General features: G+C 30.7%; 2 protein-coding genes across 2 annotated transcripts; both read left to right on the forward strand.

Moving 5' to 3' along the window:
• Positions 1-694: 694 nt before the first annotated feature.
• LOC131598509 (F-box/FBD/LRR-repeat protein At1g13570-like) lies at positions 695-6,032 on the forward strand. Its single transcript, XM_058871103.1, has 3 exons — positions 695-1,567; positions 1,698-1,853; positions 5,733-6,032. The coding sequence occupies exons 1-3, from the start codon at positions 695-697 to the stop codon at positions 6,030-6,032; spliced, it is 1,329 nt and encodes a 442-aa protein (XP_058727086.1).
• A 1,693-nt stretch (positions 6,033-7,725) lies between these two features.
• LOC131598510 (F-box/FBD/LRR-repeat protein At1g13570-like) lies at positions 7,726-10,891 on the forward strand. The gene is made up of 5 exons (XM_058871104.1): positions 7,726-7,889; positions 8,771-8,828; positions 9,010-9,882; positions 9,980-10,135; positions 10,586-10,891. Exons 1-5 carry the CDS (start codon positions 7,726-7,728, stop codon positions 10,889-10,891), a joined length of 1,557 nt encoding a protein of 518 aa, XP_058727087.1.
• The last annotated feature ends 11,640 nt before the right edge of the window (positions 10,892-22,531 follow it).

The raw sequence follows: 22,531 nt of genomic DNA on the forward strand, positions 1-22,531 counted from the left end.
AATGTATATTTAAATTTTTATTTTGATTTAAAAAATAATTGAGCTGTTTAGAATAAATTTATTTATAAAAAATAGTAGATGATTAACTTAAAAAAAATTTTGGAAAATATTTATTTTCCGCATACTATATTTAGAGAGCTTTAAGGATATTCATATGCATTCGTGTGAGTGCTAATCGGAATATATGTTATTTAAGAATCACAAGATGTTTACTGGCTTAGACTCCGAGTTATTTCCTTGAGTTGACTCAGTACTGTTACGGTAACCCTAACCCTAATCCTTCTCGTTCATTTGATTTCTCCTAAACATGCCATGCATTCTCTCTTAACTATTTTTTATTCTTTATTTTCCAATTAAGTTAATGGTTTTTTGTTTGTTGTAGCAATCATATTCAAAAGATTATTGGGTGCTTTTCTCTGAATCAGTAGCTTGACATGGTAATTTATGATAGTCTTCCTATGAATACCATATGCATTCCATGAATGAGTTTTAATATACTGCTGTCACATTATATGTAACCATCTTTTTAGTATAACCATACCATTTTATAATCTCAAGGTTATGATTCTAGCTATAATTCATATATCCACAAACCTTTGTTTTGTGATTCTTGTATGTAACTTTGTTTCAATATGAATATATCTATCTAAAGGGAACAAGTCAAACAAAGTTGGCTCCCCAAATTGCAAAAGATATGGAGCCGAATGATATGGAGCCGAATGATATGGAGCCGAATGATATGGAGCCGGATCGTCTTAGTTGGTTACCAGGTCATGTAATAGACAGGATTCTTTCATACTTGCCAATCGAAGATGCAGTGAGGACAAGTGTTTTATCCAGTATGTGGAAAAAGAAATGGCACACACTACCAAGTATTGTATTTAATACGGATTGTGTCTCCTTTGCACCTTTCCAAAATCATTCAATTTCAAATATCAAGTTTTTGAAAATGGTTGATAATGTACTTTTACTTCATTCCGGGCCAATTAACAAGTTCAAGATCCGCAACTACAATACAAAACTCATTTGTGCGATTCCTGAGACTGATATTGATAGATGGATTCTTCATCTAATAGAAAGGTCTATTCAAAAGCTTGTGCTACAAATTTCGTTAGAAGAACAATATAAGATACCTTGGGGTTTATTCTCTTGTCAAAGCTTACGTGATTTAAGATTATATGACTGTTGCCTTACACTTCCAACAATGTTTGAGGGTCTCAAGAACTTGAAGAAGCTTGACCTGTATGATGTTACTATATCCCAAGATGATTTGGAAAGCTTGATATCTCGCTGCCCTCTACTTGAAAATTTGATGTTAACAGAGGTTGACATCTCTCAAATTAATATTCATGCCCCAAATCTTAAATATTTTTCCATCTTTGATGAATTTGAGGATATTAGCTTTGACGACACTTTTCAATTAACTGAGGTATATGTCGGTTTAAGTTTGTATTTGAATTCCGAAAGCAATCAAAGTAGATTGCACGGACGCTCTAGCAATTTGCTCAAAATTTTCAACGGCCTACCTCACATATGGAGCCTGGCAATTCATGATTATTTTTTAAAGGTATAATGCTCGAATATCTTATTAATGTTGAGTTTGATTGTAGAAGTGACTCTTAAGTCACCCTAAAAATTTCTGTAAGTATGAAAACATTATATTTATATTCTGATCTACAACCATTGTATTTTTCCAGTATTTGAGTGTAGGTGTTGTGCCGACAAAGCTTCCTACTCCTTGTATTGAACTAGAATGTCTTTCTTTATGCATAAATTTTGATGACTTGAAGGAAATTTCGACTGCCATTTGCTTGCTCAGAAGCTCACCTAATCTTCAAACATTGTACATTTCTGTGAGTACTAATTTAGATTTGTTTGGCTTTGCTTTGCTAGCTGATTTCGGGGTGGAGTTGGATTTGCACATTCTAGTTTTGTTTTAATTACTACCTCTGATTCCATTTATAAGAAAAAATTCCTTTTTTAATACATTGAATAAATAATGCATCTGGATAACATATTGTCCAGATACATTATTTATTGTATGTATCTAAAAAAGAATTTTTTTTTATAAATGAGACCAGAGGGAGTAACTATTAAGCTCTTGGATTAGCAAACAATTTTTGTTTGGTGTTTACTAAAAACTTAATTTATTTAAACTCAAAATTAAGTTTTTTTTAATAAAAAACTCAGATATTGGATTCCATAACTTGTAGACGTTAGTTAATATTATTAACAAATTAACAAAAGTTATGAATCAATTGCAATTTAGATTGAGTTAGCAGTGTAGTAAAATTCTATAAAATAAGATATTAGTGTATCTCATTTTCAATCTTTTATGAATCAATAGTGTTGTTACCTTGAGAGTTTTAATATGCTCTATATCTCTCTTATATATACTATCGATCCCCCTTTGATCCATGGATTTATAAAAATTGCATGTAGGCGCGAAATGAACTGGATGATGTCCCTTGGATACCTGTCACTGACGCCTATTGTTGGGAAGAAACGTTTTTGAAGCCAGAAACACCCATCCAAGTGCGGCATGTGATAATAAATAGTATCTCTGGTTTCCAACTTGAACTAGATTTTATCAGATTTCTACTTCTCAAATCGCCCGTGCTAGAAGAAATGAATGTGAGACCTGTTGTAAATGTCAGACCGGAATTGGTTACACAACTACTTCGTTTTAAAAGAGCGTCAGCAGATGCAGAAGTTATTTACGATGTGGAAGACTCTTCATAATGATTAACCATCTAATATATCATGACTTTTAATGTTTTCTTTTTTCTTTTTGAATGACAACTTTTACGTTATTATGACTTAAGTTAAGTGGAAAATTATGAGTGATTTTCGTTATTTATAACATATTCTCAAAGTGAAATTATTTGGTGTTCTTCAAACCCTTTTGGGTTCAAAAACATCATACATTCTGAGTATATGAAATGAAGTACTACTAAGTTGTATGCTCCTGCTATTTTTATTAGAATTCACTTTTTTTTATGAAAGGATTAGAATTCACTTTGTATTTTTTCAAGCTTCCATCGGAATCCACTCTATAGTACGAAGCTGAATCTGAACTTGAATGGAAATTGAAACCAAAGTTTGGAAACATTATAAGAATTTGATCGTAGAACTCTAGAAAGATTTATGAGCAAATCAATATTTTATCAGAAGCCACTTTTTTGAGTTTGAAAAACAATGTCGATGGATTTATAGATATCATTGCAAATAAGGTCAGAGCATCATGACTTTGTATGCATGATCTGCATGGTTTTAAATTGCATCCAAAACCGCAATTGCAGCGGGCGGATGCGGTAGCCTCCCCAACCGCATCGGACCGTAATTGCAGTGTGATTTAATATCACGCGTCTAGCCTCATTAGAAACCACATCGCACAATTTCATCCACATTTGTTCAACTATTTTCATCAAATTTACTTATCTTTTGTTCTTCTTTTTTCTGATTTCTTACAGAGTTCTTTCATGGACCTAATGATAGTAAAGTTTTTTTTATACTTGTATAATTTTGATTCCAATATAACTGCATAAACGTTATTATCCAGCAGTAGGATTTTGTTGGACAAGAACTGCAGAAAGACAAATTTCTCGAATGCAGATTGAGTATCTTAAATCAATTCTCAGACATGAAGTTGGTTTCTTTGACAAGCATTCCACATAAAGTGCAGTATGTATATAAATAAACATTCTTAGAGATTATTTCTTGGAAAATTGCCAACGGTCTAAATGGCAATCATATAGAAATCACACACTTAGTTTGTAGAGGATGTTGAATATGGATACTTTAATTTCATGCTAAATCGTATGAATAAGGATTTAATTCCAACTACAACAGTTTGAAACAAACAGGTATATAGTGTTTATATAATTAACTCATGAAAAAGTTAGATTTCTATTTAGGGTTTATATAGCATATTCTAACTCAACATAGTGTCCACTTGTGAGTTGGGTATTGGGATGAAGCTATGGTGAAATGAGATTGAGCACATAACTGTTTTTCTCAATTTTAATTCATTAATTAATATTTAAGAAAATTAACTTAATGTTTCTAATTATTAATTTATTCTGTAAAATAATATTAATTAATGGGTCATGCTAACGAGTGTTCCCGGGGCATTGGAACACACATAATATTCTTTAGAAAAACTAATTATTTATGTTTTCAATGCATTGAATACATATATTTTAGATTAAAACATATCTTTTTTACTTTATTAAATAAAACTCAATTTACCTTTTTAATCTCTTAACCAATGCCCGGAGGCACTCGTTAGCATTACCATTAATTAGTGACTCGTAATCAAACCTCATTCAAATTTACTTTATATCCCAATCAGTGACACGTATTCAAACGTCCTTCAAAATTAAAATGAACTGCATATTAGAAATTGTTTAAAAAAAAGAGAGAAAATGCTTTATAGGTCAAAAAAAGAAGCAAAACTTCACGACTAAAAAAACGGAAAACTGCGTTATAGTGTTATCTACTTTTGATCTCCCAGCTAGGTCTCAAATCTCAACATTTCTCTCTACTTTATCCCAACCAACTTTTTTTTTCCGTTGAATTCATTTCTTCTTTATTTTTTCTCAAATTAATTCGTGTTTTTGCTTGTTGTAGCAAACAGATTCAAAAGTTTATTTCCTGGAATAACTCAATCAGTAAAAATGGTAATATCTAGAACTCATCTTATATATCAATTGATTTCATTATACTGTGTTCATGCCAAATTTTGAACCCTACCTTTTTATAATTTGAATTCTGCTTTTTTAAATTTATTTAATGAAGTTATATATTAGTTTTAATTTCATGGTTCTTGTATGCAGGCATAGATTCAATATACACTAACCTTGTTTATTTTCTGATTCCTGTGTACCATTGATCCAACATCTATAGGAAAGAAAAGAAACTGAGTCTACTCACCCAACACTGATTGATGAGGAGGAGCCGGATATAATTAGTGACTTACCAGTTCATATAATTGGCGAGATTCTGTCTTACTTGCCAATTAGGGAAGCAGTGGGAACCAGTGTTTTGGCTAAAAAATGGAGGAACAATTGGCACACAGCCACACACTACCCAATCTTGTTTTTGATTTTCAATGTCTCCCTGCGGTAGCTTCTCAACACCCTATAGCTTTTTTTTAAGGTATAATGCTCAAGAATGTTGAATTTGACTGGTTGAGTGACTAGACCACTTACAAATTTACTAGTATATATATGATTTCGAGTCATTCTTTTTGCATCAAAATATCATATTCTGATTTAGAGTTATTCTTCTGGTTTTTCTTTAGTATTTGACTGCAGCTGTTGTGCCAATAAAGCTTTCTACGCCTTGTATCAATCTAAGATCTATTACCTTATTCATAAACTTTAATGACCTTAAGCAAATTTCGGCTGCTCTTTGTGTGCTCAGAAGTTCACCTAATCTTCAAAATTTGGAAATAGTTGTGAGTAATCACTTAGCTCTTGGCTTTACTTTCATGTCTTATCTGTGGTTCAACTTGCATATTCTGTTTTTGTTTTTATTTAATTGTCAGTGTTTAACCTTGCCCTAATAAGAATATGAATAGGTGACAATTTTGATACAGTAACATAATCAGTGCAATATATATATTCCCATAAATTTGAGACTGTGTGTACACCTAATTTTTCAACTTTTCTCAATCAATGTGATGTTATTTTCAGAGGTTTAATATCCTCTTTAACAATTGCTTGTAGGCAACGATGGAGGAACAAAATGTTCTATTGACACCTGCTTTCTATTATTGGGAAGATATCTTTTCAAAGCCGGCCATGCTCCTTAGAGTGCAACATGTGACAATAAACTTTATCTCTGGTTTCAAATCCGAAACAAATTTGATTAAATTTCTACTTCTCTATTCGCCTAGGCTAGAAAAGATGATTGTGAATCCTCTTGTAAAGGTCAGACAGGAGGTGGAGTTGTTGAGAGAACTACTTCAATTCAAGAGAGCATCGGCAAAAGCTCAAGTTATTTACATGGATGAAGACTCCTTATAATAATTTTTTAATATATTTTTACTCTTTTAATTTAAAATTAAATAACTTTTTATTCTAATAAATGTATTATATTTTACTTTATCGTTTTTAATTAAAAAAATTCAAATGTTAATTTCTCAAATGTTTCGGTTTTCTTTTTTTTTGGAACAAAGGTAGCAAATTTTATTTCAATTGCACAAGACAATCCCCATCAAAATGACAGTAGCATTCACTACAGAATGGAGTATTCAGAATAAGAACCACATAAAGACTCTAGAGTTGACTATGTAAACGTCGCCCGCCACATTCACTTATCGGGCTAGCTGTTGTAACTCCATACTCCGATCTTAAAAAAATCGGTTATCCGATTCTCTCCAAACATCCCGTAATCTCTTAAGCACAACACAACCAAAGAACAAATTATAAATATTTTTATGCTCAGCATGATAAAATACACACAAGGGATCAACCACGATATTAAAATTTATCAATCGATCCTTTGTGTACCTTTGTTAATCTTCCTAAAATAATTCTTCAAACAAAATAGTAGTCTCTCAAATATTTTCCCTTAATACATTTTTATTGTGCATATGTTATAGCACAAAGAATCATACATTTCCCTAGGCACCAAAGTGCAGAAAAGAAAAAAAAATTATATAAAAATTCTTTAGAAAAAGTCTATACATTTCGAGGAGTTCTTCTTTACATAATTTTTTTGAAGGACTTATGTTCACAATTTCTTCAAAATAACTAAACTTAACTTTTGTTTTTCAATTTAAAGTACAATATGTAATATAAAAAACAATAAATGTATTCATATTTATTAAAATATGTCAACCTGATAAGCTTAAAAAGTCTTTTTATGGTTTATTGTCTGGTTTATTTAACAAAATAAACTTATAAAATAAGCCTAAGCATTTTCTACTTTTAAAAAAAAGTCTGGTCTGACTTTGGCCTGTATAGGCTAGGCCATAGATTCCTGTTAGTTGGTCTGGCCTATTCTCACCTCTAACAAGAATTTAGCTCTCACATCAAACTCTCATGTTAAAAAACGGTGTGGCCAAAGATAAAATCCTTTTAATAATGGAAAAGCTTTTTGTGAACTTCATTTCACTTTGATTAATTGAAGTTAGTTTGATTAAAATGCTGAGATACTTATATATAGTTACACATGCATGCTTGAGCTAACTTGAAGCATAAGTTAACATAATCCCTATGTATGCATGACTTGCGTGCATGAGAATCTTTGCCGTGCTTACAAAGATTGATTTATGGTGAGTAATTACCTACACTCTATTTCTCCCCCAGACGCTCAAGGAGGATTGAACCAGACGATTTTTTGATCTTGGAGCGCAATCTTGAAACGTCCACGTCTCAAGCAATTTTGTGAGAGTATCTCGATTTACAAAGTAATAGCTACATGTTGGACTTTTTTTTTGTTTTGAAATGACTCTTTCACACACAAAGTTGATGTCAATTTCAATGTGTTTAGTTTTTTTAATAGGCAAAATACTATTAAAGGGAGTATAAGGATACTCTACCAGATAGAAACAACGCGGAAAGCCCCTACTTCTTAAAACATAGGAGAGATAGAGTATTCCAAACAGAGAAATTAGAACAATTAGTTAATTTACACGAAGAAATAAGCCAAGTCCACGACCTAGAAACAATAACCGTTATACAATCGTCAAAATTAACATCATCGCCCTTAAAGATGGCGGCATTACGCATCAACCAAATACTCCACACCGTGACATGGAGAATATGGTTGTTCGAGAGAAGGACATCAGTAAGATTGTCACATAAAAGTGTGGGAGGGAAGAAAGTTACACCAAGTTCTTTGAGCAATGATTCAAGCCACATAAGTTCTGAATTAGTGTGAGTTATTAAGGCACAAAATATTGCCTCAGTTTTTGAGCGTGCAACAAGTCACTACTAAAAAATTTATTTTTAGTGACCAATTTAATGATAAAAAATTCCAATCACTGAGCGTGCAACAAGTCACTACTAGAAAATTCTTTGACCTAAGTTTGTCAACTTTTAATTTTATTTTCAACAAAAATTAATATTCAATTAATATGTTTTTTATTTGAATTTGAATTTAATTTCCGTAATAAAATGTTAAAATTCAACTAAAATAAATAGTTAGCTTTCAAATTCTTTAAAATTAAAGCTTATATTTAAATTTAAAAATAATTGAGTTGTTAAAGAATAAATCTATCTACATTTGACCAAAAGGTTGGTAGTAGATGATTAACTCTAAAATTATATTTAAAATAACAGTATAGATTTTAATGCATATTTTCCGCAAGAGTAATGCTATTTAGTACGAAACAATTTGAAAAAGAAATACAAGAATGAGTATGTGTCACTATTTTAGTGGTAAATTTTAAATTAATTTTAAATTTAACTTCTTTTTTAATAGGGATCATGGGGTTGTGGTGATAATGGATGGTTGGGATCTATTCTTGCATTTCTTATTTTTCCACTTTCTTACTAATAAGCATTTTCATATCCGCAATATAGTTAGAGAGCTTTAAGGATGTAAATATCCTTTAGAATTAATATAGTTGAGGGAGTAAATATTTCTATTTAAGTTCACTCAGCACAGTTACGGTAACCCTAACCCTAATCCTTCTCTCTAAGGTATTCCCAACCCATATTTTGGTTATTTGTCTCTTCCTTGTTCATTTGATTTCTCTTAAACATGAAATTAAGTTAATGTTCCAATTAAGTTAATGTTTTCTTGCTTGTTGTAGCAATTATATTCAAAAGATTATTAGGTGCTTTTCTTCAAACTACTCAGTAGCTTGCATGGTAATTTATGAAAGTCTTCCTTTGAATACAATATGCATTGCATTCCATGAATGAATTTCAATATCTGTACAATTATTTATATAATTTTTGTATGCATACATAGATTCATATATACACTAACCTAATTTGTTTTCTGATTCTTGTTTGTAATCTTTGTTTTCATATGAATATATTTTTAAAGGGAACAAAACAAACAAAGTCTACTCCCGAAATTGTGATTGATATGGAGCCGGATAGACTTAGTTCGTTACCAGATCATGTTATAGACAAGATTCTGTCATGCTTGCCGATTAAAGAAGCAGTCGGAACAAGTGTTTTATCTAGCCAATGGAATAACCAATGGTACACAGTTTCACGTCTTGTATTTGATACAGATTGTGTCTCTATGTCACATTCCGAAGACCCTACTCTTTTCAATAGCAAGTTCTTGCAAATCGTTAATCATGTACTTTTGCTTCATTCTGGGCCAATCATCAAGTTCGAGATCTGCAACTATAACGACAGTTTCACTATTGTGATTCCTAAGATTGAAATTGATCGCTGGATTCATCATCTAATTGGAAGATCGGTTCAAAAGCTTGTACTAGAAGTTTGGATAGAAAAAGGCTATCAGATACCTTGCCGCTTATTCTCTTGTCAAAGCTTGCGTACTTTAAAATTATTTTGGTGTTCGGTTAAACCTCCAACAAAGTTTAAAGGTTTCAAGAACTTGAAAACTCTTCAGCTCGAAGAGATTACTATATCCCAAGATGCTTTTGAAAATTTGATATCCGGCTGTCTTTTGCTAGAAAATTTGATATTGGCAAATCTTGACGGTATCACCCAAATTAATATTCATGCACCAAATCTTAAATTTCTTGAAATTTTGGATACATTTGAGGATATAAGCTTTGATGAAACTTTTCGATTAACTGATGTGTATGTCAGTTTAAGTTCGTATTTGAATTCTGAAAGCAATCAAAGTAGATTGCATGGAGGCTCTAGCAATTTGCTTAAATTTTTCGATCATCGACGTCACATACAGGACCTAGAGATTAATAATTATTTTTTAAAGGTATAATGCTTGAAAATCTTATTAATACTGAATTTGATTGTAGAGGTGAATTAAAAATATTATATGCATATTCTTATTTAGAGTCGTTATTTTCTAGTATTTGACTGCAGGTGTTGTGCCGGTGAAGCTTCCTACTCTTTTAAAAAGGCTACTTTCTCTTTCTATATGCATAAACTTTGATGATTTGAAAGAAATTTCGGCTGCTCTTTGCTTGCTCAGAAGTTCATCTAATCTTCAAACATTAGAAATTTCTGTGAGTATTTATTTATAATTATGGGTCATGCTAACGAGTGCCCTGGGGGCACTGGTTAAGCATTCCTAATAAAGAAAAAATTATATATTCAATACATTGAATAATGAATACTCATAATATTCTATGAAAAAGTTAATTATTTATGGTTTCAATGCATTGAATACATATATTTTGGTTAAAAAACTTATCTTTTTACTTTATTAAATGAAGCTCAACTTACCTTTTAAATCTCTTAACCAGTGTCCCTGGGGCACTCGTTAGCATTACCCTATATTTATTTATTTTTTACCTTGCTGGCTCATTTGTGGGTGCATTTGCGTATTCTAGTTTTACTTTTATGTAGTTATTAAACTCTATGATTTGCAAATGATTATTACACGATATTAAAACTTATTTTTGTTAATCTCAAGATTAAGTTATATGTAATATATTTTCCCCTTTGATCCGTAGGCAAGGATTGAGCAGCATAGTGCTCCTTTGACACCTATCAATGACATCTATTGTTGGGAAGAAATATTTTTGAAGCCAGAAACACCCATTCAAGTACGAAATGTGAAAATAAAAAACATTTCTGGCTTTCAACTTGAACTCGATTTTATCAGATTTCTACTTCTCAATTTGCCCGTGCTAAAAAAAATGACAGTGAAGCCTATTGTAAATGTTAGACCAGAGTTGGTTACCGGACTAATTCGTTTTAAAAGAGAGTCAAGAGATGCTGAAGTTATTTACAATGTGGAAGACTCTGATGATGACTAAATTGAATGTATTATGACTTTTAAGATTTTTTTTACTTTTTAAATGGCAACTTTTAAGATTATTATGACTAAATTTAAGTGGAAAATTGTGAGTGATTGACACTTTTTTTTGTTATTGATGATATACTCTCAAAGGGAAATTATTTAGTGTTCTTCGAACTCTTTCGAGTATTCATTTTCGGGGTTAAAAAACATCATATGTTCTTTGGAAACATTAAAAGAATTTGCGGAGAACGCTTGAAAGAATAATGAGCAAGTTAATATTTTATCAAAAGAAACTTTAATGAGATTCAACAACTCTAAATTATTCTAATTCAGCGGCATGTATTTTTAGTAATTGTAAAAAACGTAAATGATCTTTATGTGAAAATGATATTTTGGGAAATCTCTTCTATCACCAGCAGTGTAGCAGATTTGGTGTCTCTACTGACGGCTTGTTTTCCATCAGCAGATGCAGTAGATCAATTTATATGGAAGGGGTCACCTTCTAAGAACTTCTCTGTGCAGGATTGTTACACGCTATTAGATCAATGTACCAATATCTCTCCAGTGCTGGAAGAATCCTTATTATTGGCTTTGAAAGATGTTTGGAGGAACAAAATTCCACCAAGAATGAAGATATTTAGTAGTGGGTTGTTCCTCAATAGACTTCCAAATAGAGAGCAACTTAGGAGAAGAGGAATCCATATTAATTCTCATGATTGGTCTTGTGTTTTCTGTTTTCTGGAGGAAGAAAATATAGAGCATCTTTTATTTCAGTGTCAAGTTTATAAGTAAATGAGATTGTATTTTCTATTAAAATGACTTTTTAGAAATGAAGTCTTATTGGCAACCCTCCTTTATCATTTTGAAATTTTCAAGACTTTTTTTTTTTGCTCCTTTCGAAGTTGTTAATGGGAAGGTTAAAGGGAGTGTTAACCAAGCTGGTTTTGGCATCGCAGTCTGCTTTTGTTTTTAATAGAGATTTATATGATGGTGGCTAATGAAGTCGTTGACTATGTAAAGAGGAATATGAAAGGCTTATTTCTCTTTAAAGTTGATTTTAAAGAGGTTTTCGATTCTGTTTCTTGAGATTATTTGCTTTACATTTTGAAAAGGATGAAACTTGAAAACTGTTGAAATTGTTACAAATTTCTAAAATATTCTAAAAATAATATGTATGAAAATGGTAGAATATTCTAGAACTATGGTGTATATGAATATGGTAGAATAATCTAGAACTATAGTGTGTATGGATATGGTAGATCAATCTAAAATTATAGGTGTATGTAAAAGATAGAATAACCTAGAACCATCATGATACTAATCTATCATGAGAATTCTAGAAAGAACTAAAGAGATGTAGAAATATTCACCACCATTGAGAGGCTGCTGAGTTGAACTTATAAATAGGCAAATAGTATCTTGTAATTGATCATCGAAGAAATAAATGACATAGCCTTATTTCTAAACAATTCTCTAAAACTATCTTTTATCAACTATCAAATTTGCAGAAATGTGTTATAAGCAAAAAAGAAAATGAAGTTTTTATGTAAAAATAGAGTAAAAAAACTATGTGAAAAATACGTGAAAGAGAAAGAGAGAATAAAGAGCCATTTTCTTTAGGAATATAAAATGTGTCTAATATAATACGATCAAATATAAAAACAAAATAAAATATATATATATATATATATATATATATATATATATATATATATATATATATATAATAATATGTAAATAATATATTTAATTCATCATAGAGAGAGTATCATAAAGCAAAAATCGAGATACAAATGGGTGAAGGAGGGCGACAATATTAACACAAAATTCTTTCACTCAGTTATGAAGGCAAGGTTTAGGAGCAACAATATTTTGGAAGTGAGAAAAGGTTATGTGGTGCTTAATTCAGTGGAAGAGATGAAAGCTGAAGTTAGGAGTCATTTTGCTGCCAGGTTTACCAATAACTACATCCCTAGGCCCGAATTTTGTAACATTGAATTTGCTCGGTTATCACCTGTGGAGAGTGGCTGCTTAGAAGAGTTGCTCTCAGAAGAGGAGATTAAAAGTGTGGTGTTTGACGGTAACGGAGATAAAAGTCCAGGCCCAGACGGTTTTAATGTGGAATTCTTGAAACAGTGTTGGGATACTCTAGGCAGGGAGACAGTGGAGGTGATTCAAGAGTTTCACACTAAGGGAAAGCTTCCTAAATCTTACACTTCATCTTTCCTTGATTTAATTCCTAAAAGAGAAACACCCCCAATCTCTTGAGGGCTATAGGCAAATATGCCTCATCAATGGTATCCTGAAAATCATTTCTAAAGTCCTTGCTGCGAGACTTAGGAGATACATTGGCAAGGTAGTTTCTAGTAACCAGACGACTTTTATTCCGGGAAGACAAATTCTTGATGGAGTTTTGAGAATTAACGAGATTATCGACATGGCAAGGTGAAGTAAAAGGAACTGTTTGGTATGTAAGGTTGACTTTGCGCAAGCCTACGACTATGTTTATTGGAATTATTTAAGGTTTATGTTAAGAAGGATGGGATTCGGGGCAAGGTGGATGGGCAGGATGGAAGCGATTGTGTTCACCAGTTCTATGTCTGTTTTGGTCAATAGAAGTCCGACGACAGAATTTCAGGTTTCGAGGGGTTTACGCCAGGGTGACCCTCTCTCACCTTTCTTGTTCACTATTGTTGCCGAAGGTTTTCCTGGGCTGGTAAGGCAGGCGTCGAGTGGGGGCTGGTATAAGGGCTTCAGAATATCAAACGAAGTTGAGTACACTCTTCTACAATTTGCTGATGACAATATAATGATTGGGGATGGCTCTACAGCTAATTTATGGGCTTTGAAGGCCATCTTTAGGGGGTTCGAGATGGTGTCTGGATTGCACATCAACATGTATAAGAGTAAGATATATGGTATTGGAATGGCGGAGAGCGACTTGGAGGCTTCATCTCAACTCTTGGGGTGTAAGATTGATTTTTTCCCTTGTAAATTTTTGGGAATTTCGATAGGTGGCAATCATAGGAAGGTGAACTTTGGGAATCTGGTTATCAAGCCGATGAAATCCAAGCTTTCTTCGTGGAAGAGTAGGTGTTTATCTTTTGGGGGTAGGATAACATTGTTAAATACGGTTTTAACCAATTTACCGATTTACCAATTGTCACTCTATAAATTCCCAGCCAAAGTAGCGAAGGAAATGATATCAATTCAAAGAAGCTTCTTGTGGGGGGGAACGGTGGAAAAGAGGGGGATGGCGTGGGTGAGTTGGGATACAATATGTAAACCAAGATATTTAGGTGGGCTGGGAATAAAAGATATCCGCTGCTTTTAATTCGGCTTTGATGTCCAAATGGATATAGAGAATGATGTTTGAAGAGGATGCAATTTGGAAATAAATTCTTCAGGAAAGATACGGGGATCTTAGAGAGGCGTTATGGACTGGAGTGGATTATTGTTCTCATAATTCTCATTCTTTGTGGTGGAGGGACGTTATGGAAGAGTGTAAAGAGCCTCACGACATCATGAGTAGGATTTCGGTTAAATTGGGAAATGGAAAAACAACACTATTCTGGAAATCTTCTTGGCTGGGGCATGGCTGCTTACTGGATTCATTTCCGAACCTGTTTATGGAAAATCCAATCAAACTTGGCTGTGTGGGTAGCATGGGGGCATGGACGAATGAAGGGTAGCGATGGAGAATAAAGGATGGCGAAGAATTATATGGGAGAGAAGTTAGCCTTGAACTGAAAGAATTGAGAGATCTTTTGTATGGTATAGCTCCTTATGAGCAAAATTCTGACGACGTGATCATTTGGCCTTTTGACAAATCAAAAAGGTACACTGTCAAATCTTTTTACAATATTCTGAATTTTTTTGTTAGAGGAGTAGAGCTGGAAGAACATAGGAAGACAGAGCTGGGATTTATATGGGGGCAACTGTCCCCTTTAAGTTGAAATTCTTTGGCTGGAGGCTTTTGTTAGACAGGCTGCCTACAAGAAATCTATTACGCAGACGCGACATTATTTTATAGCAACAGGATGCTGTTTGTGTGTTCTTCCAATTGGAAGAGGAGGACCTTAACCACGTAATGCTGAGTTGTGCTAGCTTGAAACCGTTATGGAGAAAGATTAATAGATGGCTAGGGATAGATATCAATTTAAACCTGGACTGCTGCACCCATTAGATCAATTGTTGAGGCATTGTCTGGACCTATGTTGAAGAGCAGGGCGGGAGCTGTTTGGATAACAATTTGTTGGGCCATTTGGAAACATCGCAACGATATTGTCTTCAACAATGCGGTCGTTGATATGGATGAATTGTTTGGTATGATCATTTAGTTTTCTTGGTGGTGGTTGGCAATAGAATCTAAGGATAGAATTTTGACTAATTTCTATGCTTGGTTCACCAATCCTGTTTTGTGCTTGTGAACATGTAGATTTATTGGTTGTAGCTCTTTTTTCTTGTAATGATTGGAGCACCCCTTGTGCTCTTTTCTTTTAATACAAGAGTTGATTATTAAAAAAAAAATTGTTATAAGAATATTGGATTACAGTTGTGTACTTATTCATTAGAGGTAAATTACCTATTTCTTTTACAAGGTGATATAGAAAAAACCTAAATCATAATACATTAATTGCAAATATTAGGTAAGATAAAAAAAATTAAATACCAAAATTAATTTAGTACAATCATTAAATATCAAAATTAGTTTACATTTTGATTTCAAGTAAGTTTCAAATTTACTGCATTAAATTTTAAATCAATTTACCTTTTATTAAAATTAATCATTTAAATTTTAAAGTCTTATTAAAAAAAATTATAATAGTTAATTGTGGATTGTAATTATTGTAATCAATTGTGATATAACTATAAATAAAACAATAATTTAACCATTCACATCAAATAGATAAATAATAATCTAACCATTTACATAGATAAATTATTATTAAAGATTCATTATAATTTTCTTCTATTTCACTTAAATCAAATAAACAAATTTTTATTAAAACATAAATAAAACAAATTGATATCAATTTAAATTAAAGTAATTGATCTAAATTAAACATAATTCAAATCATAACTTACCAATTTTAATCCAATTAATGAATAACCATTAGCCAAAATTGAAACAAAAATTAATTATAAAAAATCATAAGAATTTATCATGTCATTAATTTATAACTAACATATTAAAATCAAAATGAACACTAATGAGAATTTTAGGAAATTTTACCAAATGTAAATAAATTAAAATAAAAAATGAGGAAAAATTTTACTCAACTAATAATATAAACATCATATTTAAATTTAAAAAAATATATTAAATTAAAATAGTATATATTTAATTATATGACTTGATTAATACAACTAATTACACAATTAATATAATTGATACACTTGATTTTAATTTTTTAATATATTAAATTATTTCGAAAATGCTTCTTCAAAAAATCATAAAACTTAATATTGAGATATTTCAAAAATGCATCTCCGAAAATACTTTAATTTGAAGTGCTTTTGAAAATACTACTTCGAAAACACTTTAATTTGGGTACATTGGAAAATACATCTTCCCAAATGACATTTTTAAATTTTGAGAGGTTTTTTCACCACCAAGTAAAAAAAAATATTCCCATGATTGTTTTTCTCAAATTTAATTCATTCATTAATATCTTAGAAAATTAAATTAAAGTTTATAATTATTAATTTATTCTATTAAATAATATTAATTAATTAATCAGTGACACGTATTCATACATCATCCAAAATTAACTTAGTGACACGTATTCAAACGTGATCCAAAATTAACTTTTTATCCTAATAAATGACACGTATTCAAAATTGTTTAAAAAGAGAGAGAAAATGCATTATAAGTCAAAAAAGAAACAAAACTTCACTACTAAAAAAACGGACAACTGCGTTATGGTGTCTCTACTTTTGATCTCTCTCAAGTCCCGGCTAGGTAGTCTCAAGTCTCAACCAACTTTTCTTTTCCGATGATTTGATTTCTTCTTTATTTTCTCTCAAATTAATTCGTGTTTTTGTTTGTTGTAGCAATCAGATTCCAAAGTTTATTTCTTGTAATAACTCAATCAGTAAAAATGGTAATATCTAAAACTCATCTTATATTATGCACATATCAACTGATTTCATTATAGTGTGATGCCAAATTTGGACGCTACCTTTTTATAATTTGAATTAGGGTTTATATTAGTTTTAATTTCAAGGTTCTTGTACGCATACCTAGATTCATATATATACACTAACTTTGTTTATTTTCTGATTCCTGTGTACCTTTGATCCAACATCTATAGGAAAGAAAAGAAACTGAGTCTACTCGCCCAACACTGATTGATGCTGAGATTGATATAATTAGCGACTTACCAGATCATATAATTGGCGAGATTCTGTCTTACTTGCCAATTAGGGAAGCAGTGCTAACAATTGTTTTATCTAAAAAATGGAGGAACAATTGGCACACACTACCCAATCTTGTCTTTGATTTTCAATGTCTCCCAGCTGTAGCTTCTCAACACCCTATAGTTTTTTTTAAGGTATAATGCTCAACAATGTTGAATTTGAATGGTTGAGTGACTACACCAATTACAAATTTACTAGTATATGTATGATTTAGAGTCATTCTTTTTGCTTCAAAATATCATATTCTGATTTAGAGTCATTCTTTTTGCTTCAAAATATCACATTCTGATTTAGAGTGGTATTGCTTTAGTATTTGACTGCAGGTGTTGTGCCAATAAAGCTTTCTACGCCTTGTATCAATCTAAGATCCCTTACCTTATTCATAAACTTTGACGATCTTAAGCAAATTTCGGCTGCTCTTTGTGTGATCAGAAGTTCACCTAATCTTCAAAAATTAGAAATGTCTGTCAGTATTCACTTTCATGCCTTATCAGTGGTTCAACTTGCATATTTTGTTTTTGTTTTTTATTAAACTAATTAAAAGCTCTAGAGTTTGTAAACAATTTTTTCTTAAAGTAATTGTCAGAGTGTTTACCCTTGCCCCAAGAGAAAATATGAATCGGTGACAATGTGTGTACCTAATTTTCCATCTTTTCTCAATCAATATGATGTTATTTTCAGAGGTTTGATATCTTCTTTAACAATTGCATATAGGCAACGATGGAGGAACAAAAAGTTCTTTTGACACCTGCTTTCTATTATTGGGAAGCTGTCTTTTCAGAGCCGGCCATGCTCCTTAGAGTGCAACATGTGACAATAAACTTCATCTCTGGTTTCAAATCCGAAACAAATTTGATTAAACTTCTACTTCTCTATTCGCCTGTGCTAGAAAAGATGACTGTGAAGCCTCTTGCAAAGGTCAGACAGGAGTTGGAGTTGGTTACAGAAGTACTTCAATTCAGGAGAGCATCGACAAAAGCTAAAGTTATTTACATTTATGAAGACTCCTTGTAATATTTTTTTGATATATTTTTACTCTCTTAATTTAAAATTAAATAACTTTTTATTCTAATAAATGTATTATATTTTACTTTATCCTTTTTAATAAAAAAATTCAAATGTTAGTCTCTCAAATATTTCGGTTTTCTTTTTTTGGAACAAAGGTAGCAAATTTTATTTCAATTGCACAAGACACAATCCCCATCAAAATGACAGTAGCATTCACTGAACTATAGAGTATTCAGAATAAGAACCACATAAAGACTGTAGAGTGGACTATGCAAATGTCGCCTCGCCGCATTCATTTATCGGGCTAGCTGTTGTAACTCCACACTCCGTTCTTAAAAAATTCGGGTTTTAAGTGTAATGTGGATACGGGTTTTAATCGGATTTTAGGGACAACGAACCGTGGTTGGTGTCTCCGTGATGACCATGGGGATTTTGTAGTTGCTGGCACGGCTTGGGATGGTGAAACGTTTTCTGTCCTTGAAGCGGAGGCCTTGGCCCTCAAGGAAGCTATGCGAGGGGTTATAAATTTGAATTATTCTCATGTTATCTTTGAGAGTGATTCTCAGGTGCTTGTTCATGGCCTTAAGTCAAATTCTTGTGGTAATTCTGAGTTTAATGTTATTATTAACTCTATTAAGTTGTTACTGTTAGTTTTTCCCAACTTTGAGGTTAAGTTTGTTAAGCGTCAAGCAAATTTGGTCGCCCACTTCTTAGCTAAGGCGGCTAATTTCTGGACTCGACGCATGCTGTTTGATGTAATTCCTCTTTGTATCTCCTCTTATTTGATTAATGAAAGTTAAGTTTGCCTTTGTCAAAAAAAAAATCGGTTATTCAATTCTCTCCAAACATCCTGTAATCTCTTAAGCACAATACAACCAAAGAACAAATTATAAATATTTTTATGCTCAGCATGATAAAATACACATGAGAGATCCACCACGATATTAAAAATTTTCTATCGATCCTTTGTGTACCTTTGTTAATCTTCCTAAAATAATTCTTCAAACAAAATAGTAGTCTCTCAAATATTTTCCCTTAATAAATTTTTATTGTGCATATGCCATAGCCCAAAGAATCATACATTTTTCTAGGAACCGGAGTAAAAAAAAAAAAGAAAATAAAAATAAAAATCATACAAAGAAAAACTATTTAGTTAGGTGTGAGAATAGGTTGGATCGAACAAGGCTTTTGGCAACTCTTGAGTCTGACATGCTAAATTTATTGTATTAGAAACTAGTAACAAACTCGTGCGTTCGCACGGGTTCTGGTAAGGGACGCGCATTTATTTCAGATATATATTTTTTAATAATTAAATGTATAATTAATAAAAAATATTTTGATCAGTAACTTCATGTCCCGTTAATAATCAATATTTTGATCAGTAACTTCATGTCCCGTTAATAATCAATATTTTGATCAATAACTTCATGTCCCGTTAATAATCAATATTTTGATCAATAACTTCATGTCCTGTTAATAATCAATATTTTGATCAATAACTTCATGTCCCGTTAATAATCAATATTTTGATCAATAACTGAATGTTCTCGTATACAAATATTAGTTTAATCAATAACTTCATGTCCTCGTGTACCTTAAAAAATATTTTGATCAGTAACTTCAAGTCCTGTTAATAATCAATATTTTGATCAGTAAGTAACTTCAAGTCCCGTTGATAATCAATATTTTGATCAGTAACTTCATGTCCCGTTAATAATCAACATTTTGATCAATAACTTCATGTTCCCTTGAACAAAAGTTTTAGTAAAACAGAATCTTATTTTTGCATCACATTTTATACACTAAAACTAACTTAAAAAATATTACAAATTGTAAAGTTGATCTACGTTTTAAGTTCATTCACAAAATTATTGGCCTTAAAATCACTTACTACCAAATTCATTAAATGACTATTATGATAGTGAATGATAAAAAATTTAAAAACAATCATTAATTGTAGAAGGTAAAGTAAATTGTTTTAAGTATTAAAACCAATCTTTTAATTATTCCCCTCATAAATTGTAGAAGGTAAAATAAAAGAAGTATTTGAGTATGGGTTTAGATAAAGTTGTATAGGGAAGGGAAATGAAATGTATAATATCCTTTTATATTATTTCCTTAAACTCGTGACTACGTTAGATTATTGGTATAGTAGTTTCATTTAAACTCATAGATACTCGTGTATTCGCACGGGGTAGTGATGTATTGCGCGTATTTGCTTTCAAATCTAATAAAAATGAAAAGAAAGAAAAATAAAATAGCTTAACCAAAATAATTTATTATTTAAAAAAATACGTATTTTTTACCTATAAATAATATATTATAATTTTAAAATAAAAAAACTAAACTATATCATAGATATTATAAATTAATAAAATATAGATTATAAACTAATAACTATGATAAAAAGTAGAGACAAATAATTTTTATTTTTAAATCATGAATTTCCTTATATATTATTTTCTTTTTAAAAGCAATAATTTTAGAAAATATTTATTAAAAAAAATCATAAAATTATAACTTTAAATTGTTCAGAAAATGTACACGTCTTTGAAAATAGCAGACGTACACTGTGTTGAGTAGACATCTTTGATTTGAAAATGTGAAATTGAAAAGTGGTTTAGAAAAGTGATTGAGTACAAGTTAAAATATATTAGTGTTTTAGATCAATAATAAATTTTATCCCGTATATAAATATTTTTTTTATTTATGTGAGATGAAAGTTGAAGGTTGATGGGTGAGTTAAAAATTAGGTGTACTTTCAAATCAGACATGCAAAAAGATATTTGGTAGCAGTATCAAGTTTATCAAGTTTTAACTAAATTCAAATCTTTATTTTAACTAAATTTTCACAATATCAAATTTTAAAATAAAAAAATACAGAGAGCACGTTCAAAGTAATGATTTATTACTTTTGTTACTTTTATCAATTCAATGTTATAGGGACTCACAACTAATAGTACCATCCATTCACTATTTTTTTTACTATGTATTCACATTGTACAATATAATATCAATGATCAACATAATTTACATAGGGACTCACAAAAATCTAAGATATCACATGCCATATATTTTTCTCGTTTCACACAATTTATTCTATTAACTTATTTAACACTCATCTCCCTACAATTTGACACACTTTTCAATGAACCATAATTTATTTGTCACTTTGAACTATTCACTTTTCAATTTCACACACTTTTACATTAACAATTATTTAATTATTATTATCATAATAATAAATTATCATTGAATATGTATTGATATGTAATAATGTTTCTAAATTGTAAATGAGACCAATTTCATTGCTACAAATAATTATATCACTATTAAGAATCAACTAATATCGTTGAACCATTTTATATATCGTACAATTATGTAGACTATCATAAATAATTATAACACTCTTAATTATTGGTTAAATGCAACAATACTATAATTATAAAATATTAAATTTTAGAGTTTAATGCAATAATAAATTTTATAAATAACACTCTTAATTATTAATTATAAATAACACTTTTAATTTAAGATAAGATAGAAAAAATTTGGCCGTAAACAAATAAATTGTGATAAGTTTTTTCATTTTTTTTAATATACTAATTTTAATTAAGTAATTGACTTATTTTATTATTATGTAAAAATTGAGTTATTTGGAGTCAGTTAATATTATTTTAATTTGATCCAAATATATTAAGCTGCTAGTATTCATATTCTCAATCACAATACAATTAATATCTCAATCACAAATTTCATCTCAGTAATCCTTGTTATGTTTGCAATTCTTGCATCCAAATTTTCTCTGTCACAAAACAATTTATATCTCATGTACTCTTTTCATCTCGTCTTTGTTATGTTTGCAACTCCTCCTCCAATATGTGTTAAGCATCCCAAACATCAATACCTCCATAACATGATAGATACAATAAAATTATAATAATCATATAAAGAATAAATTAATCATTAGAAAAAATTTATACTTAAATCTCTGTTTTTATTATAGCATTTATAATAATCATATAAAGAATAAAAATTTTCTATCGATCCTTTGTGTACCTTTGTTAATCTTCCTAAAATAATTCTTCAAACAAAATAGTAGTCTCTCAAATATTTTCCCTTAATAAATTTTTATTGTGCATATGCCATAGCCCAAAGAATCATACATTTTTCTAGGAACCGGAGTAAAAAAAAAAAGAAAATAAAAATAAAAATCATACAAAGA

The sequence above is a fragment of the Vicia villosa genome, linkage group LG4, assembly GCF_029867415.1.
Source record: "Vicia villosa cultivar HV-30 ecotype Madison, WI linkage group LG4, Vvil1.0, whole genome shotgun sequence".
Lineage (NCBI taxonomy): Eukaryota > Viridiplantae > Streptophyta > Magnoliopsida > Fabales > Fabaceae > Vicia > Vicia villosa.